The 26,121-nt window shown below is 50.3% G+C and overlaps 2 protein-coding genes across 3 annotated transcripts; one reads left to right on the top strand and one right to left on the bottom strand.

Annotated features, from left to right (window-relative positions):
* Positions 1 to 11,904: 11,904 nt before the first annotated feature.
* Positions 11,905 to 16,758, bottom strand: YPEL4 (yippee like 4). The gene is made up of 5 exons (XM_010952392.3): positions 16,522 to 16,758; positions 13,818 to 14,142; positions 13,591 to 13,634; positions 13,161 to 13,269; positions 11,905 to 12,896 (listed from the first exon to the last, which is right to left on the bottom strand). The coding sequence occupies exons 2-5, from the start codon at positions 13,956 to 13,958 to the stop codon at positions 12,807 to 12,809; spliced, it is 384 nt and encodes a 127-aa protein (XP_010950694.1). The 5' UTR covers positions 13,959 to 14,142; positions 16,522 to 16,758; the 3' UTR covers positions 11,905 to 12,806.
* Positions 16,759 to 20,058: 3,300 nt separating this feature from the next.
* Positions 20,059 to 23,204, top strand: CLP1 (cleavage factor polyribonucleotide kinase subunit 1). Of its 2 annotated transcripts, none has more exons than XM_074371984.1 (3): positions 20,059 to 20,192; positions 21,031 to 21,658; positions 22,075 to 23,204. In XM_074371984.1, the coding sequence occupies exons 2-3, from the start codon at positions 21,053 to 21,055 to the stop codon at positions 22,744 to 22,746; spliced, it is 1,278 nt and encodes a 425-aa protein (XP_074228085.1). In that variant the 5' UTR covers positions 20,059 to 20,192; positions 21,031 to 21,052; the 3' UTR covers positions 22,747 to 23,204. The 2 variants fall into 2 exon arrangements, with proteins under 2 accessions (XP_074228085.1, XP_010950690.1); XM_010952388.3 differs by having other exon boundaries at positions 20,129 to 20,268.
* The last annotated feature ends 2,917 nt before the right edge of the window (positions 23,205 to 26,121 follow it).

Below are 26,121 nucleotides of genomic sequence, written 5' to 3'. Positions count from 1 at the left end.
TGCTGGGTTATGCTTTTGACTGCAAAATAGAACCTAGGAAGAGAGGCAGGTTTGTGGGGAAGGTGAAGGTAAGATGATTAAACTGGGTTGCAGCCAACTGAATGCAAGGTATCCCTGAAACATTTTATCCATTAGGAACCTTTTGGTTGTGGGTGGCAGAATCCATCTGAAACCAGTGTAAATAGAAGGACTGTCTAGGCTTACGTGACTAAAAACTCAAGAGGTCCTGCTTCAGGCATGGCTGTATCAGGCTCTCAAATGATGCTATCAAGCATCCGTCTCTCTCCATCTCTTGCCTTCTCTTTGCTGTGTTTTCATTTTAGGCAGATTCTCCTCCATGTGGCAGTGGTTATGACCACCAGTAGCTTCAAGCTTACCCTCTTCTGCCAGCATAACAATCCCAGCAACGCCACTCTCTCAAAGGTTCCAGCAAACTTCTCAGGTCTAATTCTGACTGATTCTGATTAGATACCCATCCTTGATGCCATTACTGTGGTTTAATTAGCTAAATGTGCCGTGCTTGACAGTTTCAAAGTTCACCCCCTGTGACCCTGCTTCCTAGATTCATACACTTGTGTCATCCCCTCCTCTTGGGTAACTTACTTCTGACCAAGAGAATATGGCCATGTTGAGGGGTTGTTAACCTGTGACAGGTTACCAAAGACTGTGACTTCCATCTTTCTAGCAGACTTTCCCTTGCTTGCTTTGCTGATGCAAGCTGCCAGATTGGAGACACCCACATTGCAAGGAACTGAGGGTGGCCAACAGCCACCAAGGAACCGAGACCCTCAGTCCAACAGCCCGTGAGGAAATGAATCCTGCCAACCACTGTGAAAGTGAGCTTGGAAGCCACTCAGCTCCTCCCCCCTTGAGCCTTCAGATGAGGTCCCAGCCCTGAGTGACACTTTGATTGCAGCCTCATGAGAGACCAGGATCAGGGGACTCAACCAAGCTCTGCCCAGATTCCTGACTCACAGAAACTGTGAGAAAATAAATGTGTGTTGTCTCAAGCCACTAAGTTTTGGACTAATCTGTTCCACAGCCATAGGCAAATAACACATGTTATTTGTCAGCCTCATATGAACCATGAGGAATGAAAATAGAGAAGAGTTGTCTCCCCAAAGGAAAGCTAAGGTGTAGTTGCTAGAAGCAGCTGGAATCTGGGCAGGCAAAACCACCTGTTACCTACCTCAGGTATCTACTTGGGGATGTAAGGAGGCAGTATAAACATATCTGGAGAGAGAGATTTGGCAGTGACTCATGCACACGTGATTGCTGAAACTGTAAGAATGGATGAAATTACCCCCAAAGAGAGAAGGGTCAAGGGCAGGTCTCTTAGGAAGAGCAACCATTAAGGGGGAGATGGAAGAAGAGCCACAGGTGATTAGGTGAGGGGCAGAGGGCTAGGATGATGTGTTTGATATTGAACAAATTCAGCTTGTCTGGTCGGTAAGACCAGCATCTGAGGAGTCACAGCATTGGGTTAGAAATCTGGGTCTTCAGTTCAGAAGTTGTGCCTTGGGAAACCATCAGCAGACACGTGACTGTTAAAATCAGGCATGTGGATGATTTTGTCCAGTGAGAGGGCTTGAAAGGAGAAGAGAGCCTTGGACAAATCCTTGCAGAATGTGTATTTAGGCAGCAGGGAAGGACAAAGACCCACAGGAAGGAACCTGAAAAGAAATAGTTGGAGAGGCAGGAGGCAAATCAAGAGAGACAAGTGTCCCAGAAGCCAGGAGCATTTCAAGACTGAAAGAGTCAGGAGAGGCAGATGCCGGAGGTTGTGTGTGATGAGGACCGAGAACAGTGAGCCAAGGATGGGGAGGTCGTGGTGGTCCCAGTGAGAAACATTTCAGTGGAAGGTAGGGGCAGAAGCCGGACTGCATGGGTTTAAGAACGGGTGGGACATGGAGGAGCGATGTAAAAATCTGAACAGCATTGAGCAAAGGTTCCTGGTAGGTTGTGGGAAGATCTGAGCATACGTGTAGGCTGAGGGGGAAAGTCTGGGCTGTGTCCCTCCACTCCCATCTCGGGGTAATTTCGGTTGCCTTCCTTGAGTTCTACTACATCTTTCTGAGATGACAGGGGCCGAAACTGTCCATAAACTTTTGTTGTAAAGAGCCAACTAGGAAGTTTACTAGACGTGGCCGGCTGCAGGGTATCTGTCATGACCACTTGACTCTGCCATCGCAGCAGGAAAGCAGCCACAGACAATGTCTAACCAAGTGAGCTGTGTTCCAATGAAGTTTATTTACCAAAAAACCCAAAACCAAACCAAAAAAAAAAAAAAATATGCAGAGGGCGGGATTTGGTCTGTGGGCTGTAGTTTGCTGACCCTTGCTCCAGGCTCATGGAAAGGGATGGGAGATGCAATAAACGGGGCTATTGACGAAGCCAGAGCAGCACCGGGACCTCGGGGAAGCAGATTTGTCCCAGAAAGCAGGTTCTTGCATCTATTTGGACACCTGTTGCTCTCTGACTTCCTCTTTGTGTGTGTCTGCCTCGTAACCTCAACGATCAGCACCTCGGGGCTAGGAATGTTTCCCAGCAACGATTCCAGAGCCTTCCACACGGGAAGTGCTCAGACATGTAAGTGGTTGAGAGAAGCGTGATAGTCAAGTTACAAAAGCGCCTTATTGGAGGAGGAGGGGAAACGGAGGAAGCACACGTGGAAAAGCATGTGTCACCTTAATGAATTGGAAGCCGCGTTCCCGCCACTGATGTTTAAGCAGGGAGGCAACATTTCTCTGATGTTTCAGATTCAGTCCTTCCAAGAGGCAGAGGATTTGGGCAGACAGTCTTGCCGTCTCACAATTACAAAATTCTCAGTGATATACCCAAATGGAGATCCGGGGAAGACTCCAGAGACTAGGGAGGAAGGCAGCAAGGCACCTCCAGCGTGATCCTGGACATGCCATGGGGATGGCGGGGGACGGAGGCTACTGCAAAGTCCAGGAGCATTCTGGAACTCCCAGAGGGGGACAGAAAAATGTGGAGGTAGGGTGGGGGGTGGGGGAGCTGGAGCCAGATAGCTCCTGGGTACATTTTTTAAAAAACTTCTATAATAGATTAGACCTTGTCTAGCTGTTCCTGGCCTCCACTTTTAGTTCTTTCCTGAGACAGGACGGAGCCATGTGGGGGTTTAAAAGGTGGTAAGTGAGCAATCCCACTCCTGTGCATATATCTGGAGAAAACTCTAATTCGAAAAGATACATGCACCCCAATGTTCATAGCAGCACTATTTACAATAGCTGAGACATGGGAGCAACCTAAATGTCCATCAACAGATGACAGAATATATATAATGGAATATTACTCAACCATAAAAAAGAATGAAATCATGCCATTTGCAGCAAACATAGATGAACTTAGAGATTATCATATTAAGTGAAGTAAGTCAGGCAGAGAAAGACAAATATCACATGATATCACTTGTATGTGGCATCTAAAAAATGATACAAATGAACTTATTTACAAAACAGAAACAGATTCACAGACATAGAAAACAAACTTATGGTTACCAAAGGAAAAAGGGAGAGGAGGGATAAATTAGGAGTTTGGGATTTGCAGATACTAACTACTATATCTAAAATAGATAAACAACAAGATCCTACTGTAGAGCACAGAGAACTATATTCAATGTCTTGTAATAACCTATACTGGAAAAGAATCTGAAAAAGGAATATATATGTATAACTGAATCACTATGCTGTACATCAGAAACTAACACAATATGTAGATTAAGTATGCTTAAATTTTTTAAAAAAGTGGTACGTGAAAAAGGAAGCCTTCTCCATGCAGCTCATACCTGGACACGGGGATCCAGAGACTGGAGACTGAGCTGAGAGGGACCATGGAGAGTCTATCCCTTTGTGGAACATAGATGGGGCCTGCAGACTAAGGTGGAAGCAGCAGAAAGCTGAGGGTGGAGGCACTGGGGTAGCGTGATGAATAGGTGGGAAACATCTCTTGATGGGGAAGAGGAGAAGGGCATCTTCAGGAGAAATGAGGTCACTGGAGCGGAGCTGAGGCTGGAGGGAAGTGTTCAGGACCTCCACAACCTATCTCAGCCTGACTTTCCATCCTTGGTACTCCCCTTCTTATGTCCTAGGTTCCCACTCTTCCAACCCATTGTAAACACATACCACCATTTCTGCACCTTTCAGCCTTTGTGTTGTTTCCTCTCCTGAGCATATCCTGGTCTTCCTTTTTCCTGTCTTCTTATCTCTAAATCCTTTCTATTCTTCCAGTCTTAAATGCTACTTCCTCCAAGAAGCCTTCATAGATTCCATTCCCCATTGGGAGCAATCTTTCCCTCCTCTGAACTCCTTATCTGTCTGTCACCAGGGAGGCCATTTAGCAATTTTCTCCTGTAGTAAAGAAATATTGAGGACAGAAGCCATCCCCCAGGGAGCACTGTGTCTTCCCCTCACCCATAGCACATTACTCAGGCAGATGTCCTCCGGAAGTGGGGGCTGGACAAATACAGTACAAGCTCAGACTGTTTAAACGGTCCCCTTTACTAGCTCCTGGGGCCATTCTCTGCTGGGTTAGGGTCCTGTATGCACCAGTCCTAGCCTGTAAGTACTAGAATCCTGGACACCCTGCACCCTTCTCCTCTAGAAGCCCCAGCCCCATGCTGTTTCTGCTTCCTGGCCAGTCCAAGGATGAACCCACTCTTCTACCTCACAGCTGCCTCCTCCCCTCATGGTCGGGGATGCCCGATGGGGTCTCTTAACCACACTGATTTAGGAAACGGGCTCAGAGCTACCCATGTCCTTGTAGCCCTGGCGCACCCAAGAGCCCCGGGTTTTCACGTGCTGGTAGGACGGGCTGTCTGCCTCTCCCCTGGAGCTGGCTATCCCTTGGTATCAGTCATATCAGCTGGTTTCAACCCCAGTTAACTTTCGTCCTGGGTCAGAGAAATACATATTTACTGAATGAGCTTAATGATGTATGCGTGTGGGGGTGCACAAGAACCCCAAGTTTATGGGTATGTGTTAAATTACTGTGTGCCATTGGGTAACCGACATCCCCCACCCTGACTCCTGTCAACATTTTGGTTTCTATCCTTGAAAACACAAGAAGTTCGGGCAAACTTGCAAATTCTCCGCTCACCCTAATCTCCCACTGTGTCATAGGTGTGTGTATCTCAGCTCCCGCAGAACAAAGATTGACACTTAGGAGGAAAATGTTCCTGACAAAAGTGGCAGGGATTCAAAACTCATTTCCTGGGAATGGACGCCCTTGGGGATTTGCGATTTGGCTTTAGAAGATTCTGCACCTGAGGATGAAGAGAAAGAATTTTTTTCCCCAAGCGAGATTCCTAGAACGTTACTCACCAGCAGAATCACAAGGATTCTGGATCTGCACTGTCCAATATGGTAGCCACTGGCTACATGTGGCTATTTAAAAGTAATTAAAATTAAATAAAATTAGAAAGCCATTTCCTCAGTTGCAGCAGCCACATTTCAAGGGCTCAATAACCACATGTGGCTAGTGGCTACCATATTGGATGGTGCAGTACAGAACACTCTACCTTCACACGGGAAATCCTGTGGGACAGTTCTCTTCTAGATCAAACTTTTGCAAAGGAGGAAACTGAGGCCCAGACGGGAGACATGACTAGCCAAGCCTGTTATGGCAGATCTGGGCCTAAAACAAAGGTAGGCCATTCCTAAGTCTGACTCATTGCCCTACTCCCCGCTGCCTCCTTCCTCTGTGCCTCTTTGGGCTCCCAGCTCAGAGCCCCTAGTGGGCCCAGCACAGGCCTGGGCGGCTGGGCTGGTTGGTCCCTGGGGATGTTTGTGACAGAGCAGAGCTCCAGATGCTGCACATTCCTGGTAGGGTCAGACCTGCCCCGCGGCATTCGGGGAATTAGCCTCTCTGAAGAGCCCCAGATCTTCTTTCCGGAGCTGCCCTCTTCCTGCCCAGCCCAGGGGGCCAATTGGTTTAGGAGCACTGTCTGACCGCTTTGGGTGAGGCTGAATGGCTGCGTGGATTCCCTGTTGGAGCGGTACTTCTGCTGAAGGAGGATTTGGAGATAGGCAGGAAATTGCACCTCTTGCATCTTCTAAGGTCTCCAAGTCCAGCACAAGGGGCATCTGGGAATAGGGTTTCTGCCAGCCTAACCTTGGGGCCGCATTTGGCGGGAACCGTATCCATCCTCACCTGCAGCCCTGTTGGGGTGGTGGGTGTGATGGAAAGAGCAGGGAGACGTGCGTCCTGGGGTGTGGGTGAAGGGGGGGTGAGAGGCCAGGGGAGGGGGCGCCCAGGAGCGCCCTGACCTCGCCGGCTGTTAGGAGACGGAGGGGATGGGGGTTGGGGGAGAAGAGGGGAGCCTGGCAGCCAATGAGAGGGAGGATCTCGTTTCAAAAGGGTTAACCCACAGCCAATGGGAGCCTGGGGGAGCGGATCCTGCTCACTCCATTCAAGAATCCCAAGTATTCAAGATGGACGGCAGGGAGTGTGGAAGGAGAAAGGGGGCGAGGGGGGAAGAGCGAGATCGGCAGAGGACAGGGCGCGGCGGCCGGCCGGCCCCGAGACCTCGGTCCAGGCCGGCGGGCGGAGGGGCGGCCGCCGGGGATCCGAGCCTGGCCTGGGAGAGGGGCTGGCGGTGTGCGAGAGGGCGTGAGAGAGGGGGAGCGAGGCCAGGGAGGGAAGCCAAGAGGGAGGGAAGGGCAGAGAAAGAGCCCGGGAAGAAGGAGGTGGCAGGCAGAGGAACGTAACGAGGAGCAATGTGTAGGTATCGAGAGCGCCCTGAAGGGTAACGCCACCGATTTTCGGTTTTATTCTCTCGGTGAGGGGAGGGGGGGTGGTCTGGGTTCTGCCTCTCATCTTCTTTCCCCCTCTTCTTTCTCCCCCACTCGTGGGCATCGCTTCTATTTTTTCCTTTCAAAATAACTGTAACTGGGAAGCACCAGGCATGTCTCGTTGGGGAGGCTTCACTGTCAATTTCCAGTTGGGGGTGTGGTGGTGAAGGGGTGGTGGGCTCCGCTGGGCAGGGCTGAGGCTGGGCCATCTGTCCGTGCCCGGGCGTGTGTGCGGGGGTGTGGGGCACGGGGGAGCGGGCATGAGGGGACTTGGCGGGTGTGTACAGAGGGAAACGCAGTGGCTGAAGGGCTGGAGCCGGCCAGAGTTCTGCATCTTGAGGAAGTTGTGGGATGAGCCAAGGGGCTGTGTGTGGGTGTGAGGCCCGCTCTTGGGCTGAGAGTTGTAGGGTATTAAGGGGTGTGTTCTGTGGGGGAGCTGTGAGCTCACACTCCAGTGCTTGCTGTTTGGGTAAGTGTGTAGTAAGAGCTGAGTTGTGCAGCAAGTATGGCTGGGAGTTTGTGTGCGCGCGCGTGTGTGTGGTCCAGCCTCAAGGTGTGTGTGTGGGGAGGGGGCACAGTTGGGTGTTGAGGGAGAGCGAACCCCCAGCCCCCCTCTCACTTTTCCTTGCCCCTTTCATCCCATTCACAGAACAGGGCTTTCAAGACCCTCCTGGCCTCCTCCTCCTGTCGCCATGGCTGCGGGGAGGGGGTGGGAGGAGACAGTTGGGGCCAGCCCCTGCCCCTGCTGCTCCAGCTAACCCTCCACCTGCCCTTTCTCTCCCTTCCACAGGCTGGGCCCCATCCCCTGCTGCTCTGGGGGGCAGGGGCCGGAAGATGGTGGCCAATGAGGAGGGGGAGTGGAGAGAACTTGAGCCGGGGCCTCCCCTCCCCCATTTCCTCCTCGGTCTCTACACCCGCCTCTGGAAGGAGCTGGGGGATGGCTCCTGGGCCCAAGGTGGGGGAGGGGCCCTGCCGGCTGGTGAATCGCAGGGCCCGCTCTGGAGTGAGTTGGGTGTGAGCGCTGAGGGGATCTTGGTCCCAGCCCCCTCTCCCTTCTCTCCCCAAGGAGATATCCGGAAACTCCTTGGTCAAGAATCTTCCCCTGACCTCCGTGAAGCTTGCTGGGCAGTTCTGCCTTTGCCCCTCTGCCCCCTGTTGGCATGATCCTGTTCCCAAGTGGGCCTACTTCCCTCAACCCAAGAGCAGAGGCCTGGCGACTGACCCTAGTGGGGCTTTGGTCTCCATCCACTAGAACTGTGGGAACTGTGGGACAGGGCCCCGGGTTTGCAGATTACAGGAACAAACTGCCTGGGAAGGCGGGCGGGAGGCTCTCCTGCTTCCTGAGAGGGTGGGAGGGGGCTGGAGGGGAAGCCCAGAGGAAAAGCTCCCAACTGGGATTCCGTCCTCCCTTACCTCACTGTGGAGCGCGGAGAAGGGCTTCTCCCAGAAGCCTTCACTGATGAGTGCATGGAGGAATTACCCCTCAGCCTCTCCCCTCTGGGCTGCACACGGGTCACCAGGTCAGGACTGGAGCTGAGTGAGCCTTGGGGCCACAGCTCTAGTCAGGAATGTGCCATCCTGGGGCTCTGCCTGGCTCTGGACCTTGGGTGGCTAGTCTCAGGGTTGTTTATCCAAGGTTTAAGCCCCTTAGACCAGGGTAGGATGTGGAAGTTCTGGTTGAGCTTGAAGACTCCCTAACTGAGATCCTGGATAAAACCGGAAACAACTCCGATTCTGACCCCACTGCCAGTGAAGCCTATCCCTTGTGGTGAGGGAGTCGCCCTCGCCATTTTGTTTGATGCTGAATCTATAAAGTGGATTTTGAAGACCTCCAAGAGGAGATGCAGAGGTGGGACTTTAGCTGCATCTTCTACCTCCAGACCTGGAAGTTTCTCTGTGTGGCCTGGGGACCTGTGACTATTTTCCACCCCTCTGGTCTTGAAGGTTCATCTGAAGCGGTCCCCTTTTAAGGCCTAGAATGCCCCTTTATCTAAGCTAAAAAGGAAAGCGAGCTTTAGAGTAGGGAGGAATAGAGGGTTCTGTGGTCCAGGTCAGGCAGCTCCTCTCTGGAAGGCGGCTGGCAGAGATAAAAATCCAGATAAACACAGCTTCATGCAAGTCACCCCCTCCCCCCCAAATGGGGGATTTCTATCAGTCAGTCCTGTGAAGGTGGGGTGACAAGCTCAAGGTATCCCTTCAGCTGCCTCCTTGGACCCTGTCCCCCCAGCCCTAAAACCTCAAGAAAAAGGTGGTTTTGGTGCCAAGAAGGGCGCGAGGAGAAAGGTTAACGAAAAGAGGGGGTGGAGCGTGGAGGGAAAATAGGGGATTAACGCTGAGAACAGTCAGAAAGGAGAAAAGCTGTAGTGGGGATGAGAAGGGGCGCGGAGGCAAGGCCGGCGTGCCTCTGCCGCGGGCCGGAGCTCTTTTCACATTGTGCTACTGTCTGCACCTATCACTAGCAGTGCAATGTTAAAAGGGCATTGGCTGCGTGGTGCTACCCAGCGCTGGCTGCCTCCTGAGCATCAAGACTTCCTCTCCCCTCTGGGCATCGATCAGCTACCCTGGCGGGAATTTGGGAAGCCTCCCTATCAGTAGTCAGACTAATAGCTCCCATTTACAGAAGCACTTCCACGCGCGGTGCATGTGCCAGACACTAAACACATCACAGTGGATCCTAGTGACTTCGGCAAGTAACACCCCCATTTTACAGATGAAAAAAACTGAAAGAAAGGTTTGAGCAGCATGGCCAAAGTTTTACAGCACCTAAATTGCAGACCCTAGATCTAATCCTGTCCTAAATCTGACAGCTCACCAGTCTGGTAGAGCTCTTTGGAGAAGGTTGAGTAGATTCATCTGGGAGATTGTGAGAGCTGAGGGGTAGAGGGCTGTGACACCACCTGCTGGTTGTGTGAGGGTATCTTCCAAAGGCTCAAGCCTTTAAGGATAAAAGTGGTGACTTGGTGGCTAAGAACGAGTTCCCAGACTTAGCTTGCGATTTGGAAGGTGGGTGGAGAAGATGGGGAGAGTCAGTCAGGACCAGAGTAGACCTCCATGAGATAAAGGGGGTGCGCAGAGAAGGAGAAGGGGCTATAGCTGAAAGCACTGCTCCCCAGGGACAGGGACCTGTGTGCCTCCGGCTTGGGCATAAAAAGGAGACCTCATCTGCACCTGCATTTCCCAGCAGGACCCCTCTTAGTCACAGGGCATTTGACATTATGCTGCCCCGGAGTACCCCTGCCTGGGTATCCAGGATTTGGACAGCACTGCCCATGGCCTGATCTTAGAGATTAAATAGGATTCCTTGAGCCCAACACACAGAATGATCCTTCCAGGAGAGGTTACAAAGAACCTGAGGGCAGTGACTGCCATTTACTTCCCTGTTTCCCGCAGTGTCTAGTCAGCTTACTAAGTAAATTGAGAGACAGGCAGATCTGGGGAGCTTTAAGAAGGCAGCTAGTCTGTGCCTGATTTTGAAGTCAGAGCCTGGGGCTTGACGAGTCTAGGTGAATTTTGGTGCAAGAAGTGAGACCAAGAGGGACAGTGTTGCTGGGTCCCTTGCTGGAGCCTGAGAGAAGGGCCTCTAGGCATCACCAGGCACATGGGAACTGAAGGATCAGACAGACCCCCGAGGCCTGGGGATGTTGGGCATCATTTCTTCATGGCCTGAGTTGCCTTCTAGCACCTGTGTCTTCCAGTTTTCTGCCCAGACAGCTTCTCCATTCTGAGTTGACAACAGTATTTGAGATGGTACAGTTAGCATTGTGTCTCATTCTTCATTTTTTAATTATATATATATGTATTTACTAAGCAACTTTTTTTGTTGTTTTTTTTGGGGGGGATGGGTAACTAGGTCTATTTTTTTAATGGAGGTACTGGGGACTGAACCCATGACCGCTGCGTGCTAAGCACTCTATTACTGAACTACTACATCCTCCCCTCTTCATTCTTAACATTTCTATTTGAGCCTCTTCTCTGGACACAAAACAGCCATTTGGTGATGCCACCCACTTGTTAAGAAATTCATTATTTCCTCAGTGCCTTTGGGCTGAAATCCCTAAGCGTTCTATGGCCGCTGCCTCTTTGCTGCGTTATCTCTCACCCTCTTGCACCTATACTGAAGCTGTTGGAAACTGCTTTCTGCCTCAAATTAACTCAGCTTGAGCCTCTTGACACCCAGTTCCCTGCCTGAAATATCCCCTCCCCCCATTCTTTCTCTTTGCCCACCGAACTTCTTATCCTTCAAATGCCATCAGAGCCATCACTTCTGCAAAACCTTCCTTGACTCCCTAAATGGAGGCTAAGCTTCTGTGAGCTCGGGAGCTTACTCCCCCATCCCTGCGCAGAGTCCTGGTCACCTCCTGGAATTGCCTGGTTACTGTTTGTCCTCCCACTAGACGAAAAGCTCCATGAAGCCAGGCCAGGGCTGCTGTGTTCTCCACTGCATCCCCAGTGCTGAACACTGCCTGGTAAGTAAAAGGTGCTCTACAAATATTTGCAGTATCAATGAATGAATCTGGAAATGACAAACTAGTTTACAAAAAATGACTTACGATGCATACAATCCTCCCCGCAGTTGTTGGTGACCCCACAACAATAGGAATTTCACATCACTGCCAAAAATAGCACTTGGGTCACATGGTTGCACTGATGCTGCGATTTTGAGCTATTTTGTTCCACTTTGTATCAACTGCCAGGCCAGCACCTTGGCTGATCGATTTTCCTTAAAGCCTTAAGTGTAACCATGAGTTGACCAAAACATTCCGGAACCAGGCTGAAAGGCAAGGGGACCCAGGAAAATCCTTGTTCTTGGATGAACCTCTTCCAGATGCCCAATCCAGGAAAAAACAGATTCACTGTAAGGGCTCCAAAAGACATGAGCTGTTCGGGGTGCTTCAGCTGGAATACCACTCAAAGAAGCCAGCTGTTACTAAGCAAAACCTCACCTTAATCTCCATCCCCTGGTATCTTGCCATAGGCAAAGCCATTGCTGCCCCCTAGTGGTATGAAGGGACAGGCTCGGGGTGGGGGAGTGTGACTGGATAGCATATGGCACCTGCAGGAGGAAGAAAAGTCAGAGGACAGTGCCTCACGGTTGCTTTTCCCCTTTTTATTAAAAATAGACCCAAACACTTTATGTATCATACAAAAGTTTCGTTCGCTGGTGGCAGCCATGAGGAAGCCTGGCCCCATAGTACTAATTTCCCACCTTCCCTCCCAGGGACTGGGTACCAGGGAGCAGTGGCTGGGCCTCGGAGAATGCCCACAAAGACTGCTTTTTCTGGAAACTGCCAGCTGGGGGTGGGGTCTGTCCCAGGGGCAGCTCTCCCCACCCCACCCAATGGCAAAGGTCAGTTACTCGAAAGTGCCTCTTTAGTGCCAAGATAAACTAACAAGTGGAGTGAAATGGAAACCCCTGTGATTCTTTTATTTCCCAGGGCCTGGGATTTGGGACTTTTTTCTTCCACCCACCCCGACCCAAATCCTTTCTCCTACAAATGGGGGTGGGAAACTTCACCCTCAGGGGACTCTGGTGTCTGAGGCCAAAATTTCACTCCAACTTGAGCCTTTTCTCATCTGCTTTTCTGTGGCCTGGGATCTACCAGCCCCATAACTCAAGGTTTCTCCTCTGTTCACTCATAGTTGTTCAAACACTGATTCCTCCCATGGTCCTCTCTGCCTGAGTCTGTGCCCTGCCATCCCTGCAATTTTCAGGAACTTAGGGCTAGAAGGACCCACAACCATCCCTTTCCCCCAGTCTGTCTCTCCCTGACTGCTGCCCACTCCTGAGCCTTCAACACCCCTGGGGTACCCCAGACCCCTGTTCCAAAGGGGTCTGGGAGTGATGAGGTGGAGGCGGGGGAGGGGTTGGTGGGAGCCGGGTTCCCCCCAGGGGTGGGGCAGTACTCATGCTGGTATGGACTGCTTGGCAGGGCCAGGGGACAGGTGTGGGGAGGGTGGGGCATGCGGAGGAACGGCACAGCCTGCCTGAGCCCCTCAGTCCCAGCCATTGTCCTTCACCATGTGTGACATTTCAATGATGTACTTCCCTTCCTTGTACTTCTGGCTCGTCTCAAAAGCTTGTTCCTGGTGGAGGGAGAGCATTGAATGTAGGACAAAGCCATTTCCTTCCAAGTCCTCCTACTGCCACCTGTGTTACCTCTGCCCCCAGCACTCCTCATCCCCCCCTGCCCCCAGCACTGCCCCCCCCCCCGCCGCCACTCAGTCCAACCCAACTACCAGCTCCCTCTGCCCTCTGGACAAAGCAAAGACCTGACAGGTGGCCGCTGGGGTGTGGAGGGCCACAGAGACCGTCCACCTGAGAGGGTGGCCCTCCCCCCAGGTACTTACATATTTCCAGCCCAGTGTGGTTTTGCAGCTCTCACAGAAAATATCAGCTACCGAGTGGAGCCCCGTGAGCAGGAGGCGCTGTTCCGCTGGCCCACAACCCACGTTGACCCTGTCTCGGGAAACAGGAAGGACCCAGCACCCGGTGGGGTCACCCTGTCAGTCCAGCCCTCAAACAGCCCAAAGGAACTTCCATCCGGAGAGAGCTTAACCCGCCCAACTGGAGGCCCCCGCCTTCAGCAATCCACCCCCTTAAGTCTAGCTCCTGGGCCTTCCTTCTCCAGTGCAGTGATTCCAGAAAAGACTGAGTTTCTGAACCCCTTTGCAAAAGGAGAGGTAAAAGCAGAAGGTGCAGGGCCACCTCTGACAGCTCACTCCCTTTCTCCACAGAGGAAAATTATTTGCACGTGCACAAGGAGAGAGGTAGACTTACACGGAGTTAAACAGGTAGGCTCGGCCATGGCTCCCTTGGAAGGACTGTGGAGACATAGGACAGACGGTGACTATGGGCAGCCCTTGGCCCCAGGGTCGCCCTGGGCTGGAATCCCCCCGGGACGTGGAGGCGGGAGGATGGGCTTCGCTGCCGCACCCCTGGGTGATGTTCGGACAAACCTGGTGGGAGAGGAAGGGAGTGGCAGCCCCATCACCACCACTGCGTACCTTGGAAATAAGCTCATCGTGTTTGGCCAGGTGTGCGCGGCAGTGGACGCAGCTGTAGGTGCGGTGGCAGCGGGGCAGGTAGCTGCGGAACGTCTTGGCGGGGAGGCAGGCAGGGCTCGGGCCCGGGTCGCAGCTGGGCATGACTGGCTGGAGAACGATGCCCTGGCGGGCGGGAGGGGCTGGCGCCGTGCAGCCCCCACACAGACGGTCGCAGGTGAAGCAGCGGAGCAGGTTGGCTAGAGCCGTGTTTCAGGGCAGGAGAAATGTGGGGGGGCTGCCCGGCCAGGGCCCCCCCAGACGTGAACCAGATAGAAATGGAAGTCACCTGGGAAGAGGGGAAGGTGCATCAGGAGAGCCCTGTCCTTGTGAGGAGCCCCTACCTGGGGGGAACGGAGAAGATGGGGCCCCGCCCACCTGTACCCCTACTTCCCCCATCACCATCGACCCTCCTCAGTGTCCAGTTGCATTGGGTCTCCCTGTCCTCTGGGTTGCCATCTGCTCTAGAGGTCCCAGGCCTCTAGCCCTGGAGGTGATGTCTCTCCCTCCTGGGGCGGGAGCAGTCTCTACCATTTTCCACTGAGAGCAGCCCGCTGGCACAAGCGCTGCCATGGGAGCAACGTCCTTTGCAAGTGCTCTTAACTGGATTTTCAGTTCTTTTGTGAAGATCTGCGTCCCACGTGCACGGGTAGGCTCTGGGGCTCAGCACTTTGTAAAAGTTGGGGATGTCTGGAGGGTTTTCTTCCTTGCAGCCTCCATTTGCAATGTAATTGGTCCACCAGACTGTTTGTGTGGGAGGGAGGGGCGTGGTGAGAAAGGGGAGGGGAGCGGGCAGGTGCACACACTCTGCTTCAGCCCTCTCCTGGGGCTGAGTCCTGCACTCTGGGAACTAGAACTTGACGGATGTCTCCTCTGGTACCAAGACCTCAGACATGGCTGCTGCCCAGTCCTGCCCCTTGGGCCACTCATTCTGGCTCAGATGCGGCACCTGGCCGTCCTCTCAGCCCCTGAGCCCGTGGACTCTCTCTGCTGCCCTCTGTAATTGTTGCTTTGGCTCTCAGTTAAAGACTCGGGCCTCCAGCCTAGGAGAGAAACTATCTTCCCTCCGGTTGAGTCTGACAGCAGGAACCAGTGGGAACCTGGGACTGTGTCAGGAAGGCCAGCGCTCCTGGGCTGAGTTGTGTGTGTGGGAACAACATCTAAGAAGGGCAGCAGAAGAGGGGACTCTTGTTTTCAAATCCTGTGCTTCGGGGCACAAGGCAGAGGATGTGTCTTCCCACCTTCTCCCAGGGGCAGGGATGGACAGCAGTGACTCTATGGGTGACCCAAGATAAAATAACTGCTGGGATCTGGTTAAGAATCTTGAGGCAGTTGCCCAGACTCCAACCCCAAAGTGGCTGGGGATGCTGGTGGCAGATGATAAGGAGGGAGGTGTCCTCTGTTGGCTCTGATAAGCAAGTGAGGTCCTGCCTTCTTCGTGGGGCCTTCAGGCCCATCATGGGTGGTTTAGCCCAAGTCTGTTTCAGAGATGCCTGCTGGGTGCTCTGGCAACGCTAGGCCACTAGGCAGAGCAGAGTCAGCGTGGCCCTGAGCAGCCAGGGCAAAAAGGATCACTCGTCCTGTCCTCTGTGGTGGCCGCTAGCACTCCAGCTGTTTCAGTGTTCCCTGGGGCCACCAGGCAGTCTCTACAAAAACCCCTCGACAGAGACCATCTTCAGTTTCAGGTCCTCTCCCCCTGCTGGGGCCCAGGAAGACACCTTGGGCTGAGTTCAGGGTGACATTGGGCTCTGGCCGCAGGAAACAGCCCTTCTCACCAGCAGAACACTGTTCAGCCTCCACTTCTCAGGTCTGCCTTCAACTTTGCCTGCAAGTTCCCCTCTGACGCGCTCCACCTAGCACACCTTCGAGGGGCCCCAGGAAGGGGCCAGGTCCTTGCTCTCAGACTCCTTCCCAGCCTCCGGCACGCCTCCCTCCCTCTCTCTCCCCTGCTTCCCCATCAGGCCAAGGAACGGCTGCACAGAAGGCCAGAGGATCACTCACAAGAGGGGGAGTAGGGGCCACTTCTTCCCCCATCTCAGATTACCGGGAGAAGCCAGTTGGGCAAATGACTGGGAAAAAAAAACAAAGGCAAGCTGAGTGCTGGGGAGAGGATGTTCCCCCAAGTGCGCCGGGGCTGGACTGTGGGGGGGGGAGAGGGAGGGCTGGGGGAGGGGGATGCTGAGCAACCAAACCAGCGCTGACAGCAGAGGCGCCGAGGCGGAGGCTCCAAGAACCAGGTGCGAATCCCGTGCCTCTCGGGGTGGGGGGGGGGGGGAAAGGGAGGGGGACACCTGCTCACAATGGATTTTCTCATCTGCTCTGAGGCTTTGGCACCCCCCCCGGGCTGGCATTCTCGGTATGGTATGGTCCAAATAATTAGCAGCGCAGCCAGCTCCCCGGGCGGGCTCAGGGGGTCTGCACCAGCAGCAAAACAATAAACAGTGATGCCTGATGCTGCAGCCAAAGTTGCCGGGAAATAAGTGCGGGAACCGTCAGAGCTTGGAGAAGGATGGAGGAGCTGAGAGAGGAGCGGAGGCAGCGGGGAGGGGGAAGGGAGGACAAAGGGTGGATGAATAATGCTTTTGCAAAGGGGAGAAAGCAACACGCAGCAGGAGGAGGGAATTTGCAAAGGGAAAAAGATTCATTTGGAGAAGGGCTGCCCCCTCACCTTGAGGTCTGCTCCAGAGATCTCCGTCTATCTCTCTCTCTCTCTCAATCTCTCTGCTCACTCTTCTCTCTTCTCCTTCCGCTCCTTCAATTGGGAAGGGGATGGGGGCGGGGGAGGGTAGTTAGGGGCTCAAGACTGGGGCTGCAAAGCTGGCCAGCTGCTGGGGGGCCAGAGGTTGTCTCTCGTCTGTACCTCGGTCTGTGGGTGAATGTAGCTGTGTGTTGTGGAACTGCATCATAACACTGTGAGTCATCCATCCCCCCACCCCCCTCACCTCCCACGTCAGAGCAGGGCTGGGAGACACAGGAGGCGGGTCGGGAGGAAGGGAGGGGGCAGGCATTGAGGGATGGGGCTAAGGGAGGAATGCAGAGGGGTTCGCGGAGCAGAGGGTCCGGCGGGAGGGATGGGGGCGAGAGGCGAGTTTGGTTGCTGAGGAGGAAGGCAGTGTGGCCAAGGAGACAGCAAGAACCTGCGGAAAGGACTGGGCTGGGCAAGGATGGAGTACAAGTGGCAGGGCTGGAGGAAAGGCGGTGGCAAGACAGGCGGCTGATGGTGAGAGATGCATGCAGAGTCAGGCGCGTGCACACATGTTCAAGATGATACGTTTCCCATTTCAGCCCTGATACCGGCCCTGACGCAGGGAAAGTAAAGACATGCTGATTGTCACATATGACATAGAGTGCCCCCAAGCTTGTACTAGGCACCTGCAAGCCTCAAAACCTCAGCTTAATACCTCCAAAAGAGTCATAGACCAAATATGACATCTCACAGGCAGGTACCTCTTATCAGCTACCTCCAAATTACTTGTGCTTTGTCAATGGAGACATCCACATTACATAAGGTTCTCCACTGGGCTATAAACTTTCTGAGGCAGGTCCTCTGAGAAACTCCTCTCTGCATCCCAGGACTGCAATGCCTAGCGCAGATCTTTGCATACAGAAGATGCTCAACAAAACAGCAGTTGAGTTGCATCTTCGGACGTGGTCCAAATGTCTGGTTTTGCTCTCAGAGCAAACCTGAGTTGGAATCCCAGCTCTGCCAATACACTTACCAGAAACCACTGGTGAGCTACTGATCATCTTTGTGGCTCAGTTTTCCTCTTCTGCTAAACGAAGCTGATAGTATTTACCTCATGGGGATATGAAGTAAGGTAAAATACCACCGAAAAACCTAAAAAATGGCTGGCACGTGATAGACACTTAGTAGTTACTGCCGTTTCAAAACAGTGTCCTCAACTTAATACTCCTAAACATAGAGAGATAAAAACCTCGATTGCTAGCTAAGGCTAACATTCAGAAATTAAAGTGGCACAAAGAGAGGGGCTTTTGGAAAGAAGTGCCTGTGGGTGGTTTGTTTTTCTTTTCACAGGAAAAGTTAAGATAGGGAAATGAAGTGAATGAGAGGCAGTGCTTGCTGGGTATGAAATAGTGAAAGAAATTCTGAATATTTAAAGGGAAGATTCTGGGGTTTAAGGTAAACACAGTGTGGGTATCTTGAGTGATGTTACCAGAGGTTTGGGATTGAGAAGGAGAACAGAGTAAAGAAAGAAAAGGGAAATGTTCTTATCTGGGCAGCAGATGAAAAAGAAAATGTTAAGCGGAGGAGGAATTTGTTGAGGGAAAGAGTGGGAAGTGGGAAAAAGGACTGTGAGTAGTTTTTTAGGGCGTGGATTGGAAGTTTAGATGCAAAGAGGGATACCAGTTAATTTAAATTCACTCAGGAAGAAAATGATCAAGAATTTAGCTGGAGAGAAGAATGAAAAAGACATATGAGGACAGTATTATTTGGGGGTGGGGTGGAGATGACAGGAGGACTTGGTGAAAGATTGAAAGTGAGAAAAGAGAGTGTAGGCAAGCACAGATGCTCTAAATGTGCCCTAACTCTGTGTTTAAGAAGCAAAATGGAGAGCAGTAAAGGAGGGGAGGGGTTTCTTCTCCCTAAATTCAGCTTGAGATGGCTCCACAATATCCAAATAAAGATGACCTTCAGATAATTGGGAGAAATTGCCTCAAGGGAGAGAGTGTGGAGGCGAAGACACAGATCTGGCAGATAGACTGCATGGAAACAGGAAAGGATGAGCTCACTCAGGGAGGGAATTTTGCAAATGGAAGCCTAGACCTGAATTTTTGAAGAATGGTGGAAGATTAGGGGATACCTAATAATTAATTGGAGAACGAATACTTGCATGATGAATGTATTAAATAAGTAAAGCAAACCATCAAAAAGAGAACTGTGACGAGTGAGAAATGAGGCTGGCACTCTTAGAAAATGAATGCTAAGGTAGGACCAGCGGGAAAAAGGCAACCCAGAAAATCTTCTCAGGCTTTTCAACCCGGATTAGCCATGTAAGCTGGACTGAAAAAAGTACCCATCTGCAAAGTGAAGATGACATTTATAGTGTGTACTTCACAGGATTCTTGTGAGGATTAAATGAATTTACACCTGTAAAGCCCACAGAACACTATGTGGCATCTAGTAGTATGTAAATGTTTGCTGTTATTATAACCGAAATCATACTCCAAAATCCTGGGTTTGAATCCCAACTTGGGCAAGCCCCTTCACCTATCTTTGTCTCCTTCCTTATCTGAAATTGAAAATAATAAAGCTGACTTTACAGGGTGGCTTTGCAAGAAGATGCCTGAAAGGGCTTTGCAAAATGTCAACTACTCTACAAGTGGATGGCATTGTTATAGCTCCTCCTCCTCGACCTATAATAAAAACTTAGGAACTAACATCACTTTCTATGCTACAGGCATTGTGCTTAGGACTTTACATGCATCAGTCTTCAAAGCAACTTTAAGAGGTTAAGTACTGTTGTAATCCCTATTTTATAGTCAAGAAACTGGGTCTCAAAGAGTTTAAGCCTGTGATTTGCCCGAACTCACACAGCAAGTAAGTAGCATAGCAAAGAATACAAGATTCCAAAGTCCAAGCTAATCAGGATAGTATAGACCTGGCCCAACCTGTTGCTCGTTGGGGTAAACGATTGACGTTGTATAACTGTCAGGGCTTTAGAGAGGGAAATGAGTCCCCAACAATAGTCCCCGCTCAACAGAGAGAGGATGTGGGGTAATGACTGATTTACAGAGAAACTGGAAGAAATTCTTGGGCTTTTATTCTTTCATTAAAAAAAAATTCTTTTTGAATGCTCTATAGGGGCCAAGAACTGTGGCAGGTAGGGGATGACAGTCCAGTAGTCTCTGATTGGCTGTTTTCCTCCACTTTCCCCTAGGTTTCCTCGTATTTCCTGCTAATTTCCCCGCTTCTAGGCGATCGTGGGACCAAGGTAGAGAGCTCCCTTTCCTTCCCGCCGCCCTGCCCTTTCCAGGGTGGCAGGTGAGCTGGAGCAGAGGTCCGAGAGTTCGCAACCGCCGCGCTTCAGCAACCGTTGGCCCCCTCCGCCCGTCCCCGCCCCGCGCGGGGGCGTAACCGCCACTCCTTCAGCTTCGCTCTTGCCGGCTTGGCAAACAATGACGGGCGACGCCACGCCTACCTTTGACGTCACGATAAAAACAATCCTTTAACTACAAGTCCCAGAAGGCCGAGCGGCTGCGCGAGCTCGACCGCTCGCGGCTGTTCAAGCACAACTACATATCCCAGGGTGCATCGCGCGGCCGCGTCTCCTCCAATGCGCAAGTGCGGAGGCGCCGACGTTTCCGGTGTGGGTCCTGGTGAGCAAGGCTACGGTTGGGTTTAGGTGCTGTCTAGGGTTCTTTGGTTTACGGGTTTGGGCTCGTGGCTGTACAGGTAAGATCATAAGCTCAGGAACCGTCGCCTTCTTGGGAGCCTGGGCAGATTTCGGTGTCTGGGGAGGCTGGGATAAATGCTGGACCCAGAGCTGCGGTCCGGGATCCGAGATAATTCTTCGCTGTTCCTCGGCGTTTTCTAGTTCACGAAGTAATTTTATTTTTCCTCCCCGGCAATCCCTTTAATCCCCAGAACACCACTTTGTGTGTGGAAGTTTAAGTGCCGCCAGTTGACAGCTGAGGAAAAGGTTCAGAGAAGTTAATTGGTTCATTTGTCTAAAGACACTACTGGTAGTTGTTGAGCGGGATCTTAATGCTGTTTTCTGAGTCCGAGCCCGGTATTCTCTGCTTTGCATCCGATTGCTGATGCCCTTTTTTGTTGACTAAGATGGTTAGGGAGGGGGCATCTGTTGCCTTTTTAAGTCTGGAGTATCCCAATAGAGTGATGAAGGGAGCGATGAAGGGGATGTAATCAAGTCTTCTGTCAACCTGTAGACATAGTTTTCTTTTTATGTCTGAATCATTTATTCACTCGGTGTGTTTATAGAGGTGCCTTTGGGTTGTCAACTCCTATTCTAGGTATGAGAGTTACAGCAGCAAACAAAAATGCCCAATCCTTACATTCTAGGGTAGACAGACAATAAACAAACTTAGATGGTGATCAGAGATAAGGCGAAAAGTAAAGCAAGGTTAGGAGAAACAGCCACTGGAGGATTTTAAACTGAGTCCTAACTTAGGTTTAGCTCTGTTATTTGTGTTCTAGGCACAGCATCTACACAGAAAAGATGGGAGAGGAGGCCAATGATGACAAGAAGCCAACAACTAAATTTGAACTTGAGCGAGAAACAGAACTTCGCTTTGAGGTGGAGGCCTCTCAGACAGTTCAGTTGGAGCTGCTGGCTGGCATGGCGGAAATCTTTGGCACAGAGCTGACCCGAAACAAGAAATTCACCTTTGATGCTGGTGCCAAGGTGGCTGTTTTCACTTGGCATGGCTGTTCTCTACAGCTCAGTGGCCGCACTGAGGTTGCTTATGTCTCCAAGGACACCCCTATGTTGCTTTATCTCAACACTCATACAGCCTTGGAACAGATGCGGAGGCAGGCAGAGAAGGAAGAAGAGCGAGGCCCCCGGGTGATGGTTGTGGGCCCCACTGATGTGGGCAAGTCCACAGTGTGCCGTCTGCTGCTCAACTACGCAGTGCGTTTGGGCCGCCGGCCCACTTACGTGGAACTGGATGTGGGCCAGGGCTCTGTGTCCATCCCTGGTACCATGGGGGCCCTCTACATTGAGCGGCCAGCAGATGTTGAAGAGGGATTCTCTATCCAGGCCCCTCTGGTATATCATTTTGGCTCCACCACTCCTGGCACCAACATCAAGCTTTATAATAAGGTCAGAGCTGGGACCATGGTGGGGTGGAGGGAAGGGCTGCTATCAGGGTTGGAAGCTGTGCAGGACTTTGCTCCCTCTCAGCTGGTGTCATTGCCACATGATTTCTTTTGGAAAAGATGGTTACAAAAATAAGTCAGCCTCAGATTGTTAAACATAAAATAAAAATTACGGGGAGGATATAGCTCAAGTGGTAGAACACATACCTAGCATGCATGAGGTCCTGTCCCCAGTACCTCCAATAAAGAAAAATGAAATAAACCAAATTACCCTCCCCCCAAAATTCATGAGGTCAAAACCACAGCCATTAAGAATGCCCTTTTTCTTATACTTAATACTGTTTATTCTTAAGAGAGATTAAATAGCTGTGAGTTTGTTTTTGTGTTTTTTTCCCCTCACCTTGATCTTTTCTTTTGCAGATTACGTCTCGTTTAGCAGATGTGTTCAACCAAAGGTGCGAAGTGAACCGAAGGGCCTCTGTGAGTGGCTGTGTCATTAACACCTGTGGCTGGGTCAAGGGCTCTGGTTACCAGGCCCTGGTGCATGCAGCCTCAGCCTTTGAGGTGGATGTAGTTGTGGTTCTGGATCAGGAGCGACTGTACAATGAACTGAAACGGGACCTGCCACACTTTGTACGCACTGTGCTACTCCCTAAATCTGGGGGTGTGGTTGAGCGCTCCAAGGACTTCCGGCGGGAATGTAGGGATGAGCGGATCCGTGAGTATTTCTATGGCTTCCGGGGCTGTTTCTATCCCCATGCTTTCAATGTCAAATTTTCAGATGTGAAAATCTACAAAGTTGGGGCACCCACCATCCCAGACTCCTGTTTGCCTTTGGGCATGTCTCAGGAGGACAATCAGCTCAAGCTAGTTCCTGTCACCCCTGGCCGAGATATGGTGCACCACCTCCTGAGCGTGAGCACTGCTGAGGGCACAGAGGAGAACCTTTCTGAGACAAGTGTGGCTGGCTTCATCGTGGTGACCAGTGTGGACCTGGAGCATCAGGTGTTTACTGTTCTCTCTCCAGCCCCCCGCCCACTGCCTAAGAATTTCCTTCTCATCATGGATATCCGCTTCATGGACCTAAAATAGAGATCAGCAGAAAGCCTTGCCGCCTGGGGCATGGGGATCTTCCGGCCCTCACCGAAGGCAGATGGGCTGAGGTATGAGAATGTCTGGGGGCCAGGCCGACCAGTAAATGGACTAGTAGAAAGCGTATGTTCTACCTCTTAAAACAGATGGTGGTAAACTGAGTCATCTACTCTTGAACCAAAAGGAAAACCATAAGAATATAATTGGTTTCTTAAATCACCTAAGGTGCCACTTTGAATTCTCTGAGTTCTGGAAAAATCCCATTTCTTTCACTGTGTGACTATGTGGACTAATTTTTAGGAGGGATTTTTTTTTTTTTTTATTACTGCTTTATATTCTGTATATAGTACTCGTTACCTTGTTTGTCCAGGATAAAACAGTGATTTCGAAGGACTCCTTCCAATAAAGTTCGTATTTGGTTAACTATTTTAATAAATCTGTTTTGCCATATCATAGAAGTTGGTATAATTTTTTAAAATTTCGTACCCCTCCCAAGCATTATAGAAACATTATTGGAATGATTTAGTGCTGAATACCTAGAGCCCACCTGTGAGCTCAGCAGGTGAATTCTTATTATGATATTTCCCCTTTCCTCTGCATTTAGATAAATAGATGCTAAATCTATTGTCAGGGACGCTCTTACTGTGAGGAACTAAAGAGGTGGTAATGAACTTGGGGTGAGATTTCAGATCTGATATTTTCCAGAGATAGCTCATGTTCTCTCTGCTACAGCTATCTTTCCTGTTGTCTGTTTGACTGGAACCAGACCCTAAGTCAAAATGTAAATGGAGCTTTCAGGCGATAAACTGGGAGAGCCCAATCTCTTGCAAATGATTGGTGTTTCTAATTTGGACTTGTGTCATTGAATAAGTATCTGATGCCCTTCATCCATTCATTCTTCCCACAAATTTTTATCACACCCCCACTGTTTGACAGGAACCATTCTAGATGGGGAACAAGACAAAGTCTTACATTATAGAGTAACCAAAGGTAAGTGCTATACAGAGAGACTTAAATGAGGCAGGGTGACTGGAAGGTTGCTTAGATTCTGAGCACACACTTCGATTAAGACCTGAATGGTTGTGTTAAATTAGGGCAAAATCTTCCTGGTGGAGAAAACAGTGCAAAGGAAAGGAAAAAGCTAAATGTATCAGGTGAAGGGAAAGGCCAGCATGATTGGAATGTGGTGAATCAAGGGGAGAGTGGTACAAATTGAGGCTGGAGTGGGCAGCAAAGGCCAGATAATGTAGGATTTTTGTAATCTAAGAGCAGTGGGCAATGATGGGAGAGGAGTAATGTCTTAGTCCCTTTGGGCTGCTATTAAAAAAATAGCACAGGCTGCATAGCTTATAAACATCAGAAATTGTTCATAGTTCTGGAGGCTGCAGAGTCCCAAATCAAGGCCAAGCATGGCTGGGTTCTGAGAAGGGCTCTCTTCCCAGTTGCAGATTGCCTGCTTTGACTGTGTCCTCACATAGTGAAAGGGGCAAGGGATCTCGGCCCCTTTTATAAAGGCACTAATCCCATCCATGAAGGCTCTACATCCACAACCTCAGCATCTTTCAAAGGCCCACCTCCTAATACCGTCACCTTTGGGGGTTAGGCTTTCAACGTAAGAATTGGGAAGGAGGACGGACACAAAAACTCAGACCAGGTGGTTAAATAGAGAAATGACATCAAATTTACACCTGGAAAAGATCACTGCTATGTATAAAATAGATTATAGAGGCAAGAGGAGAAGCAAGGACACTGGAGACTTGTGGTAGCTTCAATGTGAGAATGAATGGATAAGAAGAGGGCAGCAGAGATAGAGTTGATGAGTAGATTGCCTTGGTATATTTTGGAGGTAAAATTGGAAAGACTTGCTGATGGGAGTGGTGAGGAAAAGAAAGTAGAATTGAAGGTAATGCCTACATTTTTTACTGAGCAACTAGATTGGATATGAGATTGGGGAAACTTAGGGAGAGGGATAAAAGGAACAGGAGTTCTACTTTGACAGTGTTAGGTTTCAGCTGTGTAATAGTCATCCATATGGGAATGCCACAGTTGGAAACATGAATCTGGAAAGTTGGGGAAAGTCAGGGCTGGAGGTTCATGGGAGCTTTTGGGTTACAGGGCATTTAAAGTAATAGTAGTGGATGAAGTCACTTAGGGACTGTGTAAATGGAAATAAAGGGAGGCAGGAAGATGAACTTCCAGAGCACTCTAAACATAAGAGGTAATATATAATGGGAGCTAGCGAAGGAAACTTGGCTACTGATCTGGAGGTGTGTTATCTTGGAATGGTGGGGATAAAAGTCTTACTGAAATAATATAAACTGAGAAGTAGCGATAACTGTATGTAACTCTCAAGCTTTGCTAAGAAAGGAAGTGGGGGTGTAGGGTCAAGGGAGGGTTTGTCGTTAGGGTGTTAGACAGGATACCTCTCAGCATATCAATAGACCCTAGAGGGAGAGAATTTATGATGGGTGTATTCTTGACACTTTTATTTTTCCTTGTGTTTTTCATTTTTCAAGTAAACTGTCAAAGAAAAGATTCAGAAGAGAATGCAGCAGTGAAGGGTAGGGGACCCAGAGCGCAAGGGGAGACACTGTCCTTTAACACAAGCAAAGATGTTGGACAAGGACAGGAGGGAAGGCAGCAGTATTTAAATAGAAAAAGGTCATTGGTGGTTTTGGTGCTGAAAGGGCATTCTTCTGTGTGTCTAAATCCAAGGGTGGCATTTTGTTCTTGTCTGTCTGTTTATTTACCGTGAGCTGAACTAAATAAAAACAGCCCTGTGTTCTGCCATTTATAAACATGGGGAAATGCAAGTGAAGATGATTTGAAAAAGTATAAACTACACTAGAAAAAAACTGTAAGGTATTACTTGATACACATAGCAAAGTAATTTATTTGAAGTTTAGTGGTCTGGATATCCCATTGTTTTCGTCTAGATTTTACCTTATGTTTTAAATTTTATTTAATTATTTTTGGGGAGGTAATTAGGTATTTACCTATATGATTTTACTGGGAATTGAACCCAGGACCTTGTGCATGCTAAACACACGCTCTACCACTGAGCTATACCCTCCCCCGCAAACCTCATGTTTTATTAAACGGCCTTCCTGGGAAATATTTTGCCTGATCCCAAGGTAAACTGGACAAGAAAATGGAATCTCTCTCTAAACCTTGGAATAGTGATTATGCCACCGTTAGTGCTCATCCAGCTAAGAGCCTGGCTTCTAGTAATCCAGTGTCCCAGGGAAGTTTAGTATGTGGTTGGTTGGTGGAAGGTTGAATTCTCATTCCCATTTAACACTGTCTAGCCAAGAGACAAAACAATTTATAGGTTCTTAGACTGTTGAAAATGGAAAAAGAAAGAAGCCTAATTTG

Source organism: Camelus bactrianus, chromosome 10, assembly GCF_048773025.1.
Source record: "Camelus bactrianus isolate YW-2024 breed Bactrian camel chromosome 10, ASM4877302v1, whole genome shotgun sequence".
In the NCBI taxonomy this organism is placed as follows: Eukaryota; Metazoa; Chordata; class Mammalia; order Artiodactyla; family Camelidae; genus Camelus; species Camelus bactrianus.
This window is presented reverse-complemented; position numbering and strand designations above follow the sequence as displayed.

Excerpts from the sequence above, each read along its gene's own strand:
- CLP1 (XM_074371984.1), top strand. The coding sequence starts at position 21,053 with ATGGGAGAGGAGGCCAATGATGACAAGAAGCCAACAACTAAATTTGAA. Across the intron at positions 21,659-22,074 it reads ACATCAAGCTTTATAATAAG|ATTACGTCTCGTTTAGCAGA; the intron begins GTCAGAGCTGGG and ends TTTCTTTTGCAG.
- YPEL4 (XM_010952392.3), bottom strand. The coding sequence starts at position 13,958 with ATGCCCAGCTGCGACCCGGGCCCGAGCCCTGCCTGCCTCCCCGCCAAG. Across the intron at positions 13,635-13,817 it reads ACGATGAGCTTATTTCCAAG|TCCTTCCAAGGGAGCCATGG; the intron begins GTACGCAGTGGT and ends ATGTCTCCACAG. Across the intron at positions 12,897-13,160 it reads CCACACTGGGCTGGAAATAT|GAACAAGCTTTTGAGACGAG; the intron begins GTAAGTACCTGG and ends TCCCTCCACCAG.